The sequence below is a fragment of the Rhinolophus hipposideros genome (genome assembly GCF_964194185.1).
Source record: "Rhinolophus hipposideros genome assembly, chromosome: 21".
Lineage (NCBI taxonomy): Eukaryota > Metazoa > Chordata > Mammalia > Chiroptera > Rhinolophidae > Rhinolophus > Rhinolophus hipposideros.
Window position 1 is genome coordinate 43,935,093 of NC_138067.1, and position 18,758 is coordinate 43,953,850.

At 45.4% G+C, this 18,758-nt stretch overlaps 1 protein-coding gene across 1 annotated transcript; it reads right to left on the minus strand.

Annotated features, from left to right (window-relative positions):
• Positions 1-857: 857 nt before the first annotated feature.
• LOC308489913 (orphan sodium- and chloride-dependent neurotransmitter transporter NTT5-like) lies at positions 858-8,029 on the minus strand (the record flags this gene model as incomplete). The annotated part of the gene is made up of 12 exons (XM_081031529.1): positions 858-881; positions 1,277-1,399; positions 1,611-1,773; positions 2,883-3,042; positions 3,160-3,361; positions 3,761-3,947; positions 5,298-5,539; positions 6,088-6,198; positions 6,397-6,572; positions 6,763-6,889; positions 7,080-7,237; positions 7,666-8,029. The coding sequence occupies 12 exons, from the start codon at positions 8,027-8,029 to the stop codon at positions 858-860; spliced, it is 2,037 nt and encodes a 678-aa protein (XP_080887655.1).
• Between the last annotated feature and the right edge of the window lie 10,729 nt (positions 8,030-18,758).

Consider the following 18,758-nt stretch of genomic DNA (forward strand, 5'->3'; position numbering starts at 1 on the left):
ACAACTACTTAGAGCTGATTGACCCTAGAGAAACACACTGTTCCCCAATATTACCCCCCAAAAAATTTTTTCAAAGATTTTTTTATTGGGAAAAGGGGAACAGGACTTTATTGGGGAACAGTGTGTACTTCCAGGACTTTTTTTTTTTTCCAAGTCAAGTTGTGTCCTTTCAGTCTTGGTTGTGGAGGGCGCAGCTCAGCTCCAGGTCCAGTTGCCGTTGCTAGTTGCAGGGGGCACAATCCATCATCTCTTGTGAGAGTTGAACTGGCAGCCTTGTGGTTGAGAGCCCGCGCTCCAACCAACTGAGCCATCCAGGAGGCAGCTCAGCTCAAGGTGCCATGTTCAATCTTAGTTGCAGGGGGCAGAGCCCACCATCCCTTGCTGGAGTAGAGGAATTGAACTGGCAACCTTGTGGTTGAGAGCCCACTGGCCCATGTGGGAATCAAACTGGCAGCCTTCGGAGTTAGGAGCACAGAGCTCTAACCGCCTGAGCCACCAGGGCGGCCCCCCCAAAATTTTTTTAAATATCAAGTATTTAAGAGATATATGAGGAAGTCAAAATTAGCAGATAGTTAACCACTTTGCCAAATCAATGAACCCACTCTTTTTTGAGCAAATTGTGTCTGCCTGGTCCAGTTGACTTATAGGAATCACTAGGCAGGGAAGACCCGAGATTCTAGCATTTGAATTTAACAGAGTCAATGGAAGGCAAGACTGGGAGTTGGAAACGTTTTTATGATAAAAGTAAATTTTCACAGAACTGTTTTATTTGCCAGAACCATTTCTGCCCTAGTTTCAGAGGGAGCACACCTTACACAGACCAACTCCAAGAGGAAGGTGGCCTAGGAGAAGTAGGGTCAACAGTCACCATCAGTCAAATACTGGAAGTCAAAGAACACCATCATTACAGGTCTGGTGAGGGAAAGTGTGAAAGATGTGGGGAATGACTCATCAGTCCAGAAAAACTTTCCCAATCCAGAAAAACAAAAAATCTTTGGGTCCAGTTACATTAGCGGTTGCCATGGTTATGTCTTCTAATGTCAAGTTGCCAGCCAGGGAGTTCCACTGTGAAAAAGAAAAAATGTTCCAAATGAACCAAGTCTTTATTTCCAAGAAGAATGACTCCCGTGGCAGAACGTTTGTCCCCTGGTTAGTTATCCATTTTACCAGTATTCTTTAGGTTTTGCCTCATGGAAAAGCCGTGAAGGGGCTTTGATAAGTCCCCTTTAGCTTCAGATTTAAAGATAATTGTGGCCTTATTATGGCTCGTGTAGACCGGGATGGCCACATTAAGGAGAGTGTAGAAGAAGTAGGCAGGAATGGGCAAGATGGTAATGCCGATGAGGACTCCAAGCAAGGTTTCAGCCCATGATGGGTAATTTTGGATCACTTCATCTGACTGGAGAAAGGAGAGAGAGGCTTAGAATGTCCAGGTACTTGGACATGGGATTCAAGGGGTGGGGGTAGGAGATGAACCCAGGCAAGAGACTAGATAACTGAATCTCAAGGGAATCAGGGAATAAGATGACTGAGTCCTAGAGGCAAGAGTGGATTGAAAAGTCTTGTCCCCACCTCCTCGGGGGTTCTGGGATCTGCAGAGGGGTGCTCACAGTGCTTGAGTTCCAGGCCAAGTAGGTGATGGTGCTCGTATACAGATGAATCAGGGTGCTTACAAACAGGACCAGCAGCACAAACGGAGATATAAAGCACCACAGCCAACGATAGATGGGGGAGATGGGGCGGTCCAACATGATAATCAGGTCTGCAAGCAATCTGGGAGGAAGGGCCATAAGGCTTTGGGAGGGCTGTTCAGGCCTTGGGGGAGGGTTTAGTCCAAACCTCGCCTAGGAGAGAGCCCTTAACATTTCTTAGACCTTTCTGTTCACTTCCACAACCAGTCTCCTTGCCTCTAATCCATCCCTTTTCAGGCTAATTTCTGTCCCAGGCCTGTGATTTAAAAAAAAAAAAAACACAAACATTTCCATCCCCCTTCACCCTCAGGATAAAAGCCAACTTCCTAAATGTGGTTTCTTCAAGCCTGTGTAGCCAGCTGTCTTTGGTGCACCTTCTTAACCCCAACACACATGTAAGTCAGGCTCCTTCTGCCTAGAATACCCTTCTCTCTCTCCTTTGATCAACTGCGCTTCCCGGTCTACATCCTGTTTCTGCATCCCCTCCTCGCCGGACTCTTTAATCTCCTTCGGATGACCGGCTACTGTATGTTCCTACGGCGCCCTTGTCCTGTCATAGACTTACCACTCTGCCCAACGTCTGCTTACGTATGTTTTCCTCTTTGCACTCTGAGAACAGAAACTAAATATAATTTACCCAGTATCTCCAGTATTCACCATGAGGCCTACTTGGCCCAGGGGAGGCCCTAAGAAATATTTAAGAGTGAGAATATGAGTAAGTGAACTGATGCTAAGAACCACTATCACCTGGAAATGCTGCCACCCTTGGATTACATGGTGCTTTTCAAATGTTAGTGTGCATACAAATCATTTGGGGTTCTTGTTCAAATGCAGATAGAGATTCGAAGGCCTGGGATGAGCCTGAGGATCTGCATTTCTAACAAGCTGCTGGTCCAGAGAGCACATTTTGAAAAGCAAGGGATTACATGTTTCAGAGTACACACTACTCTGGTTAAAAGTAGGGCTCAGGAGCCTAGGACTTGATATAGGCTGTTCACCACTCTTCCATTTTACATCTGTTTTCTAAGGAAACAAGCCTATGCTGTTCTGCTTCCCGCCCTCCTAGGAACTCTCCATCGCCCGGGGACCAGAGACCTGGTGGTAAGTGCAGGAGGGGCCAGTGCTCCCTAGGGACCCTAGCTGTGTGGGGGCACAGCAGCTCTCACATAGCAGTGAGGTTTGGGACCTCACCTCCTGGCCCCATAGATCCAGGCCATGGCCCCGTTCTCCAAGATGAGAATGAGGAAGAGGGGCAGAGACACCCAGTAATCATCCAGGAGGTTCACGTAGTAGCTGCCCGAGGGTCCCACGAAAATGAGGCTGCCCAGGAACATAAGCACGCAGACACCCACTGAAGGGAAACATCCAGTGTGGATCGAGGTCAGAATGCAAGCCAGGTTGTGTGAGTCCCAGGTGTGTTAAGCCACATGATGGCCACAGCTTAGAGTGGGGACATAGGTCGGAGTACCTGTGAGCAGCTTTGTATGGTTCAGGAGGGAAGAGAAAGTGTCCTGGAGAGGAATAATGATGCCCTGCATGATCCCTATCATGGTGCTCAGCCCCATGGTCACCAGCAACATGAAGATCATGATGGCCCAGAAGGTAAATCCAGAAACCAGAGAAACGATGTCAGTAAAGGCCACAATGGCCACACCTGGACCCTCCATAACCTGTAGGTGAAGGGAGGAATGGTGAGGGTTCTGAGGTCACTCTGTGGCGTCCTAACTCCGTCCGCACCCCCTGCCCTAGGAAACTATCTGTAGCACTGTTAGTGGACATTATTATATGCCTCTGGCCTTGAGGTATGACAGCTTCCTCCTACAACAGCTGCTGGTCTAACAACTCTTTCGAGGTGAAGCAAACAGGCTTCTATGAACGCTAGTGCTTGGTGCTACAGAGGCTACAATTGTCTCGTCACAAAAGGAGCCTGTAAACCTTGTCTTGGTTGTTCAGGATGCTGCTGAGAATTGCCTTTCAGGATTCTACAGATAGCTAGGGATCGCTGAAGTTTCTAGTGCACTGGGGGCTTTGAGGGGAACGCTAGGGCTCCATCCCCAACCCTTACCTACCTCCTTCAATTGTTCAGCTAAGTTACAATTGTATAAGTAGGGTAGGGCCATGCTTTGGACTGGTTCAGGGAGGTTGCTGAACCACGTGGGGTAGATGGAGCCAATACGCTGATACAGACTCTCTGGGAACCGGAACTCAGGAGACAGCACCCCAGTAGCTACCAGATTCATCACTATCTCGGCATTCCTGGAGACAGGGGGAGAATCATATAAAACCATCTGGGCCTTTAAGAGAAATTGTCCTCTCTCATCTTCTATACGAGAAAGGAAATCACTAGCTTCGTTTTTGAGCTGGATAAAGAAAAGCCTGCATTGAAAGCCAGGTCTCCGGGCTCCTAGCCGGCACTGCCAGACACCCGACCTCCACAATCGCAAAGGTATTTGTGTGAGGCCAGAGGATCTCTGACTTAAATAGACCTCTGCAGGGGTCCTCCCACAGTGTCACTGAGGGCCTTAGGACACTTACCTGCTGCTAGACAATCTCAGGATATCATTAACGCTTCTCAGCTTTCTCCACCTGCCTCTCCAGCCTCTTAACTCCCAAGTCTTCACCTTCTACACCTCAGCCACACTCTGCTATTAGTCTGCTATTAGTCAGCCACATTCTGCAAGTCTTCAACTTGCGATGCTCTCCCTTGTCTCAGGATCTTTGGCACATGATGTTCCCTCTGCCCAGAACTATCCCACTCTACCCCCATTCAGTGTACCCCAATCTACCTCCACACCCATTGTCCATATGGCAAATTCCTACAGCTCCTTATTCAGCTCACTGAACTCTACTGCCACGGAAAGCAGTTCAGGCCTATTTTTATAAGATCAGAAAAAGAAATATGGTATGATCCATTTTTTTAAAAATGGTGTGTTTTTATACATAGTCTATGAATGGGAACAATTTGTAAGAATACTAGGAGTGGTTATTTGTCAGGAGAAAACTCAGCTCACGATTGCCTCCATTATAAAGCCTTCCTTGACTTCCCCAGGGAGTTAGCAGATCTCCCTCCTCTGTGTCTCCTCATCATCCCTATCAGTTATCACCTAGTTTGTGATTATCTGCTTCTTCAAAAGACTGCTCTTCCTGAGGGCGGGGATGGTAGTCTGATTCACCATTGGCTATGTTTCCAGATCTCAGCGCAGGGGTTGGTAGATAGGAGATGTTTTGTAAATAAATGTCTAATAAGTAATTTTTAAATGAATGTTATGGAAGAATTAATAGGCTATAGGGGTCCTGGTGCTATGGGTTGTCTAATGGTTCAGCAGAAGTATCCCCTAATTTTTCCATGACAGTCCCCACTTCAGAATGGGGCAAACACACCTTTGAAAACCTCCACGTTTGGGGTTTTCCTAGTTTAGGAAGGCAGCCCTGAAAGAGATAGAGCTGGAGACATTCAGGTGTCCTTAAGGTTTAAGATGTTCCAATCCGAGGGACCCATATTGACTGAGCCAACATCCCTGAGGGATGCGGGCCTAGACTGGAGGTATGTGAGCTATTTCTAAGACTGGTCTTTGTGCCGATCTCCATATGAAAGATTGGACTCACGTCAAGTGACATTTTTCGTTCTTCTCTGTGACCAAGTGGCCCATGATGGCAAATACAAACATCGTAGCAGTCACTGAGGTCATCAAGTTGAGAAGAGCCACCACAATGGCGTCCATGACACAGTTGTTGTTCCGAGGGACATAAGAGTTGATTGCAGTGAAGCTGCCAAAGCCAGAGCCCAGGGACAAAAAGAGCTGGTTCCCTATCCGGCGCCACACTTCCACCGAGTACAGGGCTGGCACCTGAGGAGAAGTGCCATGCAGGTTGGGATATAAAGAGAGGAGCGCTAAACTGTGATGACAACGGAAGATGAAAGGAAGGGAGTTAAAGAGGGGGCTAGAAGGGCCTGACTGACAAACATACTGTCCCTAACCCCAGTTTGATAATGTAAGAGGAGGTTAGCATAAGAAAGGAAGCCATTTTGCCTTAACAGGGTGTGGACCAGATGTCCTGTTTGAAAAGAGCTTATCTTGTTAACTGCCGACTGGGTGGGGCACCAGCCAGCTTATCTTGTCAAACCACCAGAATGTGGTACAAGCCCATGATATGTATACTCTTTGAAGCTATGGAAAATTACTGGATGCTTTAAAAATGCTATATAAACCCTTGGCTTTGAGTGCTCGGGGTCCTTGTTGAAACCTGTTGTGTCGGGCAGATACTCGGATCCCAGCTAGCTGGAAATAAACCTCGCTGTGTGACTTGCATTATCGCGTGTGTCCTCTGTCCAATTGAGGGGTGGTCGATTCTAGACCTTAACAATAAGAGGATTAAAGGGTGGCAGATACCTCACCTTGGCAGCCAACAAAATCTTGAGACCAAACATTGAGCCTTTCAGCATGAGACTCCGGATAAGGAGATAGAATAGGACGATGCAGGGAAGGAATACTGAGACGTACAGCACCTGAGTAGGAAGTGTGATTCAGAAATAGAGTTCAGCAAAGGCAGAAGCTAGGATAGTAGGATCACAGGCTACAGGGAATCAGAGGTCAGAGTAGAAGGAATGAGACGTTGGAGACCTACAGGCATCAAGGCAGGAGAATATTAGGGGGGTCTCAGTTAGAAGGGAGTCCTTCAGATTAGTAAGTCGGGGGTAGCTCACCTTCCAAGTGGACTTGAGCCCTTTGATTATGGAGATGCAGATAATTGACCAGGTCACAAGGAGAGAGACACTGAGATGCAGCACTGGTAGCCCAACTATCTCGATTTCATCCGTGGCCTTCAGTACATGCCGGTACCAGAAGTATGTGGTGGGTGTCGTCCGTACACATTCGGGATCTGAGGTGAACTAGCCATGGAGAAAACTGCAAGACCAGGTGCCTCCCCCTTTTTCCCAGCCCCGCCTCCTTCCAATTCCATTCCATCATCTGTCTGCTCTTCCCTCTTCTCTCAATGGTCCTCTTCCTTCTTCATTCCCCCATCCTTTTCTCAGCCCTCCCACTTGCCTTTTTCTTCCCTCTCTTCTCACCAAAATGACTGGAGTTCTTCAGTAAGGGGCACATTGCCCAAGGCAGTGGGGACTGGAAAGACTGACCCAAATAGAAGAGACTCCAAGCCATGAGCACACTATAGTACAAGCCCAAGATGAGGCACACCTAGAAAGCATGAAGAATTCTGGAGGTAGGGGAAGGAAGGTAGGCCAACAGAAGGGAGGGGATTTGACAGAGGAATGGGGAACTGAAGGGACTTGACCCATGGAAGTGAAATCACGGGACCCATTCCAGGACAAGGGTTGGGAGGGCGTGGCGTGGAAAGGGTAGGCCTGGGCAGCCCAGGGCTCCTCACCATGAAGCTGGCATACCCCACCCCACCAAGCTGGGGGCTGATGATCTTCCATACACCAATGCTGCCCTGACGCATCCTCTGACCAGCTGCCATCTCCAGCAAGAGGAGAGGAACCCCGACCAAGAAGAGCAAGACAACGTACATGATGAGAAAACTCCCTGTGCAGGGGATTCAAGGAGGGGCTGTGAGAACCATGTGGCTTTTCAGTGCCTGTACTTTTTCTGGGGTCCAGTAAAACATGTTCCCCACCAGTGGCCTCCCTCAGGGCCGCAGACATCAGGCTTCAACTGTTTCTACACCCCTCACAATCCCGGGTGTCCAGTCTCTTGGCCTCCAGTTTCTGGAAGACTCAGATACATAGTTTCTCCCACTCCCGATCAAGACCTCCAGCCCCACCATCCTTATGAATCCAACTGTTTGGATATCCTGCTCCCATCCTCCTGAGGTCCTAGGTGTTCACATACTTGGTTCCTTCCCCATTCAGGATCCCAAATCCTCAGCCCCTACATATCTCAGAGGCCCTGGAGGACAAGCCTCTGGCTCCTCACCCCCTCATGGGTCCAAGATTCCTGGTCCCCAGGCTTACCACCTCCGTTGTGAAAACACAGGTAAGGAAAGCGCCAAATGGTGCTCAGCCCCATAGATGAGGCCACGTGGGCCAGGAGGTACTTAATTTTATTGGCCCAGGATAGTCGGTCACTGTGGGCTTCACTCTTTGGCTCATCTTTGGCTATCGTCTCCAATGCTTCATCATTATCTTCATTGGAAAAAATGTTTGATGACCCACTGTCAAACTTCTGTCCTTCCCCACTAAATTCCTCAGTAGGCAAAAATTCAGGGTTTATGAACTGCGAAGCTGAGGTAGTAGTAATCACGGATTTGGAATCCAAAGGACTCGACATCTGGGAATTCTCATCCTGGGCCTCCATGTTTTCACTAACAGTCGTCATCCTGGGTGGGCTCTAGTTGCTGTTTCTGCTGGGATGGGGCCTCCTTCCTTCGTGACCTTAAGGATATCAAGAACTGCAGACTTTAGGTGTATGAGCTAAGGAAAGATAAGGCTAATCTTACAAGAACCCCTGAGGCCTCTCCAGCACTTTTATCCTTATATGGATAAGAACATGGTGTCTCCACCCTGGAAAAGATACCAAGAATATGTCTGCTTCTAGAAAAATAATAATTAATTTAAAAGCAATGTCATCTACAATAGTACCAAAAGTCATATAATTCCTAAGAATCATTTTAACAAAAGTTGAGCAAGACCTTTATACACACATACACACACGATACAAAACAGTATTGAGAGAAAATAACGACAGTCTAAATAAATGAAAGCATATACCATGTTCATGAATTGGAAGTCTCACTAGTATAACAATGTCAATTCTCCCCAATTTGATGTATAGATTCAATGCACTTCCTATTGAAATCACAGCAGGATTTTTATGGAAATTGACAAGCTGATTCTAAAATGTACGTGAAAAACAAAAGAATGGTTAATACGATCTTGATGGAGAAGAACTAAATGTAAAGACTAATTATGAAGCTACAGTGACTAAGAGAGTACAGCATTGGCACAGGGGTCTATGGCACAAATAGATCAATGAAGCAATATGCTGCTCCGGCCAACATGGTAGCTACTAGCCACATATGGCTATTGAAATATAAATTCATTAAAATTAACTAACATTAATAATTTAGTTCCTCAGTCACACTGGCCACATATCAGGTGCTCAGTAGCCACAGGGTTACCATCTTGGAAGAACAGATATAGGACATTTCCATTATCACAGGAAGTTCTTTGAATACAAGCAGGAGAATTCAGAAACATATTTACACCTATGGATACCTGATTTACAAGAAAGGCACTGCAAAACTATAAAGAAAGTACATTCTATTCAATAAATGACTAGTAGTTAGGGCAATTGGATATCTATATAGAAATAAATGGCCTCCCTAATGTCACATATTAAGCAAAAATTTATTCAGAGCAGATTGTAGTTCTAAATGTGAAAGTTAAAACAATAACATTTCTAGGTGAAAAACCTAGGAGAATATCTGCATGACTTGGGAGTAGGCACGGATTTCTTAAACAGGACACAAAAAGCATCAATCATAAAGGGAAAGTTTGACATTGGACTAAATTAAAAATAGAAATGTGGCAAAAATGACTGCTGTCAATTAAAAGTTGCCATTAATTGAATAAACAGTCAGCCATAGAGTTGTGGGAGATATTTGCAACATGTATGGTAGACAGAATAATGCCCTCCTCTAGGATGTCCACATCCTAATCCCTAGAACCTGTGAATGTGTTACCTTACATGGCAAAAGTGACTTTTCAATGTAGCTAAATTATGGGTCTTGAAACAGGGAGATTGTCTATTGTGGGTTCAATCTTTCATATGGAGACCATCACAAAGACCAAAATCTTAGAAATAGCTCACATTAGAAGAATTGCCATCTTTATGAGTGGGATTGTGTGTTGTATTCACTTTCCATCGTTGGACCCCACATGGGTATAATTTTGCTGGTTTTCATCTTACGTTGTATCTTCTGTTTTTACAGAAATGCTGCCTTTTTTTAAAGCTAGAATTGAACATATTTACTAAATCTTCCATGTTCTTTGCATAATAAAATAAAATATCTGCGCTATATAAATTTTTTTAAGAAAAAGAAAAGAAATAGCTCACAGAATTCCAGTCTAGGCCCCCATCACTCAGGGATGTTGGCTCAGTCCATTTATCATAGTATCAAAAAGAATAAAATAGGAAATAATCGAGGAGGTAAAAAACTTGTGCAATGAAAATTATAAAGTATTGCTGAGGGGCAGCCTATTAGGTCAGTTGGTTAGAGCGTGATGCTTGTAACACCAGGGTTGCCGGTTCGATCCCTGCAGTGTGAGCTGTGCCCTCCACAACTAGATTGAAACAACTACTTGACTTGGAGCTGATGTGTCCTGGAAAAACACACTTAAAATAAATAAAAATTTTTAAAAAATATATTGCTGAAAGAAATTAAAGAAGACCTAAATGGAAACACATCCCATGTTCATGAATTGGAAGGCTTAATATTGTTAAGATGTCAATACTGTCCAAATCAATCTATAGATTCAATAAAAACCCTATCAAAATCCCAGTGATGTTTTTTATAGAGTTAGAAAAATCCATCCTAAAATTCATATGGAATTTATCTTGAGTTCATTCTTTTATATCAGGTATGAGGTGTGAATACAAATTAATTTTTTAAAATATGGATATCCAATTGTATCTGTCACTTACTAAAGTTCCATATATATGTGGGTATGTTTCTGGACTCTATTTTGTTTCACTGGTCATTTTGTATATCCTTCCACATTAACCTCACTGTCTCAGTTACTGCAGCTTTAGATAGATAGATAGATAGATAGATAGATAGATAGATAGATAGATAGATAGATAGATAGATAACCTATAAAACAAGGAAAGCAATATGATATAGGGATACACACATACAAGCTGTGATTTAAAAATACGGTGAATGTTTAAATTTAAAAAAAAATATTACAGTAAAAGACACATTGCCATTGATCTCTGTTGACTGGCCAAATAATTACCCAGATTATCCACCAAAAAGAAAATGGTTTATTTGGGAAAAGAAAAAAAAAAACAACCAGAGTGCGTGGCCTCTTCACCGGCCACCTGTATGGGAGAAAGAAACAAGCACAACATGGCTTCTTTCACTCGAGTCCCTCCCCATGGTGGTTACCATACAGTTCAACAGGAAGTCAAGACTAGAGAGTTAACAAGGGGCCCAGGTTCACCCCAGAGTCCTCCCAGCTCTATGGTTAAACGTCTTAAGATGTCAGTTTACTTTCAACAGTCCCCCTCAAAATACTACCCCTCTCTTGGAACACACTCATCCCACTGTTGTTGCCACTTTCTGAAGCAGTTCTGGACGTCCTTTTTCATGAGGGACTTTAGTTGCACTGTTGTGGTTGTCTTGATGTCCTGAATCGATTCAAATGACTATTTCATGGTCATTTTGACTTTGGGGAAGAGCGAGAAGTCACACGGTGCCAGATCCAGTGAATAAGGTGGATGAGGACACACCATAATGTTTTTATTTGACAGAAATTGCTGCACCAGAAGTGATGCGTGATAGATCCTTTCTGCTGTGATAAAAAAATACGGTGAATGCTGTTGCCGAGTGCCCAGGCAGGGATCTTCAATACGGGAAACAGCACATCGAACCTTCATAACAGTGTGTGACAAGTTTCAACTTGTTCAGTGCAGTCAGTCGGGTGTGAGCTACGGTTGAGAGAAGGTGTGTTTTAAAGTGTGACGTAATCATCCTCCATCATGACAATGCTCCGTGTCACACATCGCTTCTGGTATATGGCAATTTCTGTCAAATAAAATCACTTCTGGTATATGGCAATTTCTGTCAAATAAAAACATTATGGTGTGTCCTCATCCATCTTATTCACTGGATCTGGCACCGTTCGACTTCTGGCTCTTCCCCAAAGTCAAAATGATTCAGGACATCAAGGCAGCCAGCCACAACAGCACAACTAAAGATACTCACGAAAGAGGACTTCCAGAACTGCTTCAGAAAATGGTAACAACGATGGGATAAGTGTGTTCAAAGTAAGGGGAAATATTTTGAGGGTGGTCAATGGCAATCTGTCTTTTACTGTAACAATTTTTTTTAATTTAAACACTCACCATATTGTTTGATCACACCTCGTAGTCTGTAAAACTATCAAGAAGAAAGGAAGTGGGGCCGGCCCGGTGGCTCAGGCAGTTAGAGCTCTATGCTCCTAACTCCGTAAGGCTGCCGGTTTGATTCCCACATGGGCCAGTGGGCTCTCAACCACAAGGTTGCCAGTTCAATTCCTCAAGTTCTGCAACGGATGGTGGGCAGCGCCCCCTGAAACTAAGATTGAACACGGCACCTTGAGCTGAGCTGCCGCTGAGCTCCCAGATGGCTCAGTTGGTTGGAGCGCGTCCTCTCAACCACAAGGTTGCCGGTTAGACTCCCACAAGGGATGATGGGCTCCGCCCCCTACAACTAGCAAGGGCAACTGGACCTGGAGCTGAGCTGCGTCCTCCACAACTAAGACTGAAAGGACAACAAATTGACTTGGAAAAAAGTCCTGGAAGTACACACTGTTCCCCAATAAAGTCCTGTTCGCCTTCCCCTTTAAAAAAAAAATCTTTAAAAAAAAAAGAGGTTCACAGGATCAAACAATATTTAAAAAAAAAAAAAAAGAAGCAAGGAGGTGATTACCTTAAAGTCAGGATAGTGAAACTTCTAGAGAGGAGGGAGGTAGTGGTCATGGTAATGGACAAATGGGGCTTTATGGGATGTTGCTGATGTCTATTTCTTAACCAGGGTGGTGCCTGAATTTCTTATGGGTCAAATAAACACCATGGAAGACAGCTCAGTTTACACTCATTAGAAGGTACACTATCTAAGAAGGCTGGCTTCTGGCGTAGGATATGAAGGGGCTTAGAAGAGGTTAATGTTGGAGTCAAATCACCCATGGCTCTTTTTTTTTTTTTTTTTAAGATTTTATTGGGGAAAGGGAACAGGACTTTATTGGGGAACAGTGTGTACTTCCAGGCCTTTTTTCCAAGTCAAGTTTTTGTCCTTTCAATCTTAGTTGTGGAGGGTGCCATTCAGCTTCAAGTTGTTGTCAAGTTGTTCAGTCTTAGTTGTGGAGGGCACAGCTCAGCTCCAGGTCCAGTTGCCGTTTTCTAGTTGCAGGGGGCACAGCCCACTATCCCTTTAGGGAGTCGAACCAGCAACCTTGTGGTTGAGAGGAGGCATTCCAACCAACTGAGCCATCTGGGAGGCAGTTCAGCTCAAGGTGCCGTGTTCAATCTTAGTTGCAGGGGGCGCTGCCCACCATCCCTTATCCCTTGCGGGACTCAAGGAATTGAACTGGCAACCTTGTGGTTGAGAGCCCACTGGCCCATTTGGGAATCGAACCGGCAGCCTTTGGAGTTAGGAGCATGGAGCTTTAACCGCCTGAGCCACCGGGCTGGCCCCACCCATGGCTCTTTTTGAAAGTATTCCAGCTAATACAAAAAGGAACACTACCCTTTTCTAATCTCTAATGAATATATGGATCTAGAGAAGGATCGTCAATGGCTAATATCACAAAAAGAGAGCTTTTTTTTGCCTCCTGTTAAATACATAAAACCACTCATGAAGTATTCTTGCCTGAACATTGAACCTAAAACTAACCAACTTCTTGACCTAACTACCAATTTATAAGAAATACAGAGGACAGAAGAATATTAAATGATACCACAGAGAGGCAATCAACAAATTCCAAATTTCGGGAAACTCCACAGGACAAATAAGTCAGTTTTATCAACAGATACATTGCAAGGGGGAAACAAAGAGGGAGGGAGACCTATATGAAGATTGAAAAATTCTTAAGAGATATAGCAACAAATTTGCAGCATATGAATTTTATTTGGATGATGATTTAAACAAACTTTTTAAAAATTATGAGGCAATCCCTCAAATAGTTAAACACAGAATTAGCATGTGGTCCAGCAATTCTATTCCTAAGCTTATGCCAAGAGAAATGACAACATACGTCTACCCCAAAACACTTTTACATGACTATTCATAACAGCACTATTAATAATAGTCCCAAAGGAGAAACCACCTAAAATGTCCATCAACTGATACTTGAATAAATACACCGTGGTATAGCTATACAACAGAATGTTATTTAACAATAAATAGAAATGAAGTACTGATATGTGCTATACAGGAATGAATCTTGAAAATATTATGCCATGTGAAAGAAGCAAGTCACAAAGGACTACACATATTGTATCATTCCATTTACACGAAGTGTCCAGACTAGGCAACTCTACAGAACAAAACGGAGCTTATGGTTGTCCAAGGCTGGAGTTGGGGGCTGTGGCAGTTGGGGTGACGGCGAAGGGGTGTGGAGTTTTTCTTTGCGATAATGAAAATGTACTAAAATTGACCGTGATGATGGATGTACAACGCTGTGATACACTAAAAGCCACTGAATTGTACACTTTGAATGGGTGAATTGTGTGGTATGTGAACTATACCTCAATAAAACTGTTAAAAAAGAAAAAGCTATCAGAAAAGAAATTCAGACAACCAGGAAAATCTGAATACTGACTGAATATTTGATGATATTAATGGTTACTGTTATTTGTTTTAAGTGTGATGTTTTGTCAGGTGTTTTTCTTTTTTGAAGGGTTATTTTTTAGAGACAGGTACTGACATATTTACAGATGAAATAATAAATTGAGGATTTGCTTCAAAATAATGGAGAGGCTTACAGTGGATTGAGGAGAGATGAAACCAGACTGGTCATCCGTCGGTCATTATTGAAGATGGGTGATGAGTATAAAGTAATTCATTGTCATTCTTTTGTATGTGTTTGAAAATTTCCTACATGAAAAGGGCCAGAAGCCACAAGACAGGAATCTCTGTCAGCCTCTTCCCCTCATTCACTGTGTGAATCCCTTTCTTCGGAGCCTCCTGGTGAAGACTGAGGATGACAATACCTGCATCGCCTACCAGTCTCGTGAGGGACAAAAATGAAAACATGTGTAAGGTACCCCACCAAGGGACGGGGCTCCGTTTTGTCTAACAAGGCCAGAGATTCCCAAAAGACAACCGGCTCATCGCACACAAAGGTGCCAGGAAGCCTGACTTGACACAATAAGGACCCCAGAGCCAGGTAGAGAAGTACTACGACAGAAACCAGTCTTCTGCTCCAATCACACCCCCTACAGCAACGAGGTATCTGCAATTGAAACAACCCTGCTGTTAGGTGCCAAAGGACTTGCAACAGTGACCTGAGGAGAGAAAAATCTAGAGGAGGAGGAGGGGACACACCAAGACCTTCCATCCCATGGTTTATCCGGTCAGCCGCTACTTTTCAATACCTCTCCCACAGGTTCTACTCCCAAAGCTGGAACTGGAGGTGGGGAGCAGAGGGGAGGAGCACCTGGGCTCCCAAAAAGAAGGAGGTTGAAAACTCAGGCTGTTTGATCATGAGAAGGGGGCTGCCTCCTCTCTCAGAGTCCCATCTTACCTGACTCAGTGACACCGGTTTTCAAGCGACAGTTGGTTTGGCTCGGGCGCAGGGCGGGGCGAGCGTGAGGGGCGGGGCTACAAGGTACGGGAGCCAATGGGTGCTGACTTGAAGGTTCACAGCGCCTCCAGCGCTCCGATCCTGGAGCTTGAGGAGCGTGCAACTTCAGACGTCCAGGGACTTCTGTGATCTTTGCTCTTTCCACTCACCAGACCTACCCCGACAGTCCTACGCACCAACGAATGGTTGGGGTGGGGGTGGGGGTGTGCTTTTTCTTGTCCCAATCTTACGCAGAGGCAGCCTCCCGGTGGGAGCTAAGCAATCGGAAATCCTGGGATCTCAGCATTTAAAGGAAACCCATTCCCTGGATCTTCGGGAATCCCAACCATCTCTAACCCCAGCCCCCGCCCCCGCCCCCGGCGCTGACTAACTCCATCTCCTTTTTGAAAGTACTTTCAGCTCAGTTGTGGAGTCACCCCTCCCACAAGTCCCAAGAGACCCACTCAGTTTTCATCCACTAGACAAATTCATTTGATTTAGCCCTGTGGCAAAAGGACGTCTCTTACCAAGTAGATATGGGACCCTGGTGGGCTCAGCAACGTAATTCGGGAGTTCCCACCCCTGCTTGTGCGTTGGTCCACAGGTCACTGAGTCTGTGTGGGTCACTTAGTCCACAACAGTCTTGGCCCATGATAGGCTTCCTATGTCCCATTAGCAAGCACATTAACATTCTTCCATATTATTGTTGAAGCCACCATTTCCCGGGGTTTTCTTGGCTAAAAGCCAGTTCCTGGATAAAGCAAATCCAGCAATCTAGCATCTGAATTTGCCACGGCAAGGAGAGGGGAGGAACTTGGGACTGGAAGTTTAGCTCTCAAAGGAATGGAAGATTCTGAGAGGAAGACTGAACATCTGAGACATTTATAGAAAATAAAAACAGAACTGCTCACACCCGGTGCTTGGAGTCCCAGTGGACTGATTTATTGACCAACAGCATTACCCCTCCAGCTCCATTCCGGGCGCTGGGCAGACCAGTTAAGAAGCACGTTCAGTTGGCATCACTGACGATGTACGTATATGATGGATATGTGTATATGCTGAGGAAAAGGAGGGAAAACCCAATGACAGTGGCAACCAAAGGGCCCTAGGACAGAGGATGCCAAGCCAGGCCCCAAGAGCCCCCCAAACACTGCCCCTACCCTTGGGAATAAAAGGAGCTCTGGGTCCAAGGACATCAGTAGTTCCAAGTTGGTGTGCAGGAGTTGCCTGCTAGAGCTGTTTTGAGGGTTGTGTGATGTCAGGCCTCGTGAATGAAGTTAGGACGTCACACAGGTGAATCAGCAACTCAGTTATCACCTTGCAGGATTTCCTCCTTTTGGACCGCTCCAATGGGCGTTAGATGCGTACTTAGGGATAGGGGTGAGGAGGGTATGACAGACCTATTCGAGCTCGAGGATTTGAAGGGAATGCGATGGATGAGGCTGAACACAAAGCGTATGGGGACGGGGAGCATGACAATGACGGACAGGATAATCATCATGAGACGCATCCAGGATGGGAATTGTCGAAGCACCTCTTTTGACTGTGGAGAGATGGGAAAGGGGTTCAGAACATTGAAGCTCCCAAAAGAGGGAAAGCTGTGGAAGGGAAGAGTGGGAGGGGTACCAGGGCAGAGGACTAATGAGTCTTCGGGGAGCAGAGAATGATATGATAGTGTCTTTAAGCCAAGGTGGACTGAAAGATCTGCCCCCCACCCCAGGAAGGTCTGGGGTATGGAGAGGGAAGCTCACACTGCTTGAGTTCCAGGACACATAGGTCCAGGTTGTCCGAGACTGAGCCTACACAGCGGCTGCTAACAGGACGAGCAGCACAACTGGACACAGACAGCACCAGAGCCAGCGAATGATGGGATGGATGGGGCGGTCGCACAGAATCGTCAACTCTGCAAGGAACCTGGGAGAAAGGGCCACAAGACTGTGGCAGGCCCAGACACACCTCACCCTTCCTTGGGGGGCAAGGCCAGCCTGACCTTAGCAGCTTTCAAATATTCTACCGCACTTCCAAACCCCTGCCTCAGCTCAAGCCTCATCCCCTCTTATCTTCTCCTTCGTCAGTCTTCCATCCCAACCCAAGAAACAATTTCAAACATTCCTCTACTGCCCCAAAACCTTTCATGACTACCCAGTGCCCTCAGGATAAAGGCCAAGTCCCTTCCATTCATTCCACAAACATGAGAGTGTTTATGATGTGCCAGGGATTCTTCTAGGAGCTGGGTATCCATAGTGAACAAACAGACCCCCAAAACATTAACACTTGACCCTCAGAGAACTGAACTTTTCTTGGTTTCTCCCAGCCCACGTATCCAGCTTCTTTTAGTACATGTTCTCAATCTCAATACGTATACAAGTGGGGTCCTTTGGCCTCGAATACTGCTCTCTCTCTGTGCCTACCGATCCATCTGTCCAGACTCGGTCCAATCACCCTCTTCTCTAGGCCCCACTTTCCAGGTGCCCCTAGAGTACTGCCAGCTACCTCTGCAATAGACTTACCACCTTGAAGTGGGATTGTCTGCTTATATACATCTTCCAATTGGGGCTCTGTTCTCTTTGAGAGGAGGAGCTATTTCGCATTCATTTGTATCCCAGCACCACAAGGCTTTCCCAACACAGAGAAAGTCCCCAGAGATTTGTGTGGAGTGAGTTGTACATGAGTGAACTGACCAAGAACTACCGTCACCTGAAAATGCTGTCACCTGAGCCTTCAGCCCTTGAATTATACCACTTGGATGTCCCCCCAGCAGCCTGGTAAAAAAGGGGCTCAGGAGTCCCTTGCATGTGACTTGGTTTCTCCCACTCTCCCATTCCACTAGGTCCCAGTCCCTGATTATCTTGTTTCCTCTTCCCTGGCAGCTCTTCCTTGCCAAATTAAACCATGTCTCTCAACCTACACCTCTACTCCCCAAGCCCAAGCCGTTGTTCATTGCCAACTGAAACATGACAATAGCTCCCAAATGTTCTCCTCGCTTCACTATCAATTCCTCACTGTCTGTTCACACAGTAGTCATAGGTGCTTTCTCACAAAGACATCTGAATATGTCACTCCTCTACTCAAAACCCTCCGATGCCTTCTCTATCATTCTGTACAAAAAGCTACGTCCTACTATGGCTCAGAAGGCCCTCCATGTTCTCCTCTTACCTTTCCAGCCTCATCTCCTATTGTGTTTCCCCAAAACTAAGACCTGGCCGACCATCAGCTCTAATGCATCTTTTGGAGCAAAAATTAATATAAGACCCTGTCTTATTTTACTATAAGACCTGGTCATAATATAATATAATATAATATAATGTAATGTAATGTAATGTAATGTAATGTAATATAATATAATGTAATATAATATAATACTGGGTCTTATATTAATTTTTGCTCCAAAAGACTCATCAGAATTGATGGTCCAGCTAGGTCTTGTTTTCGGGGAACCAGGGTAACATCCTATCCCAACCTTGCCGATCTCCTTGTTCCTCAAAAACTCCAGGCATGATGCTTCCTCTTGCCTTGATACTTACTGTTTCCTCTACTTGAAACATACTTTCTCAGAA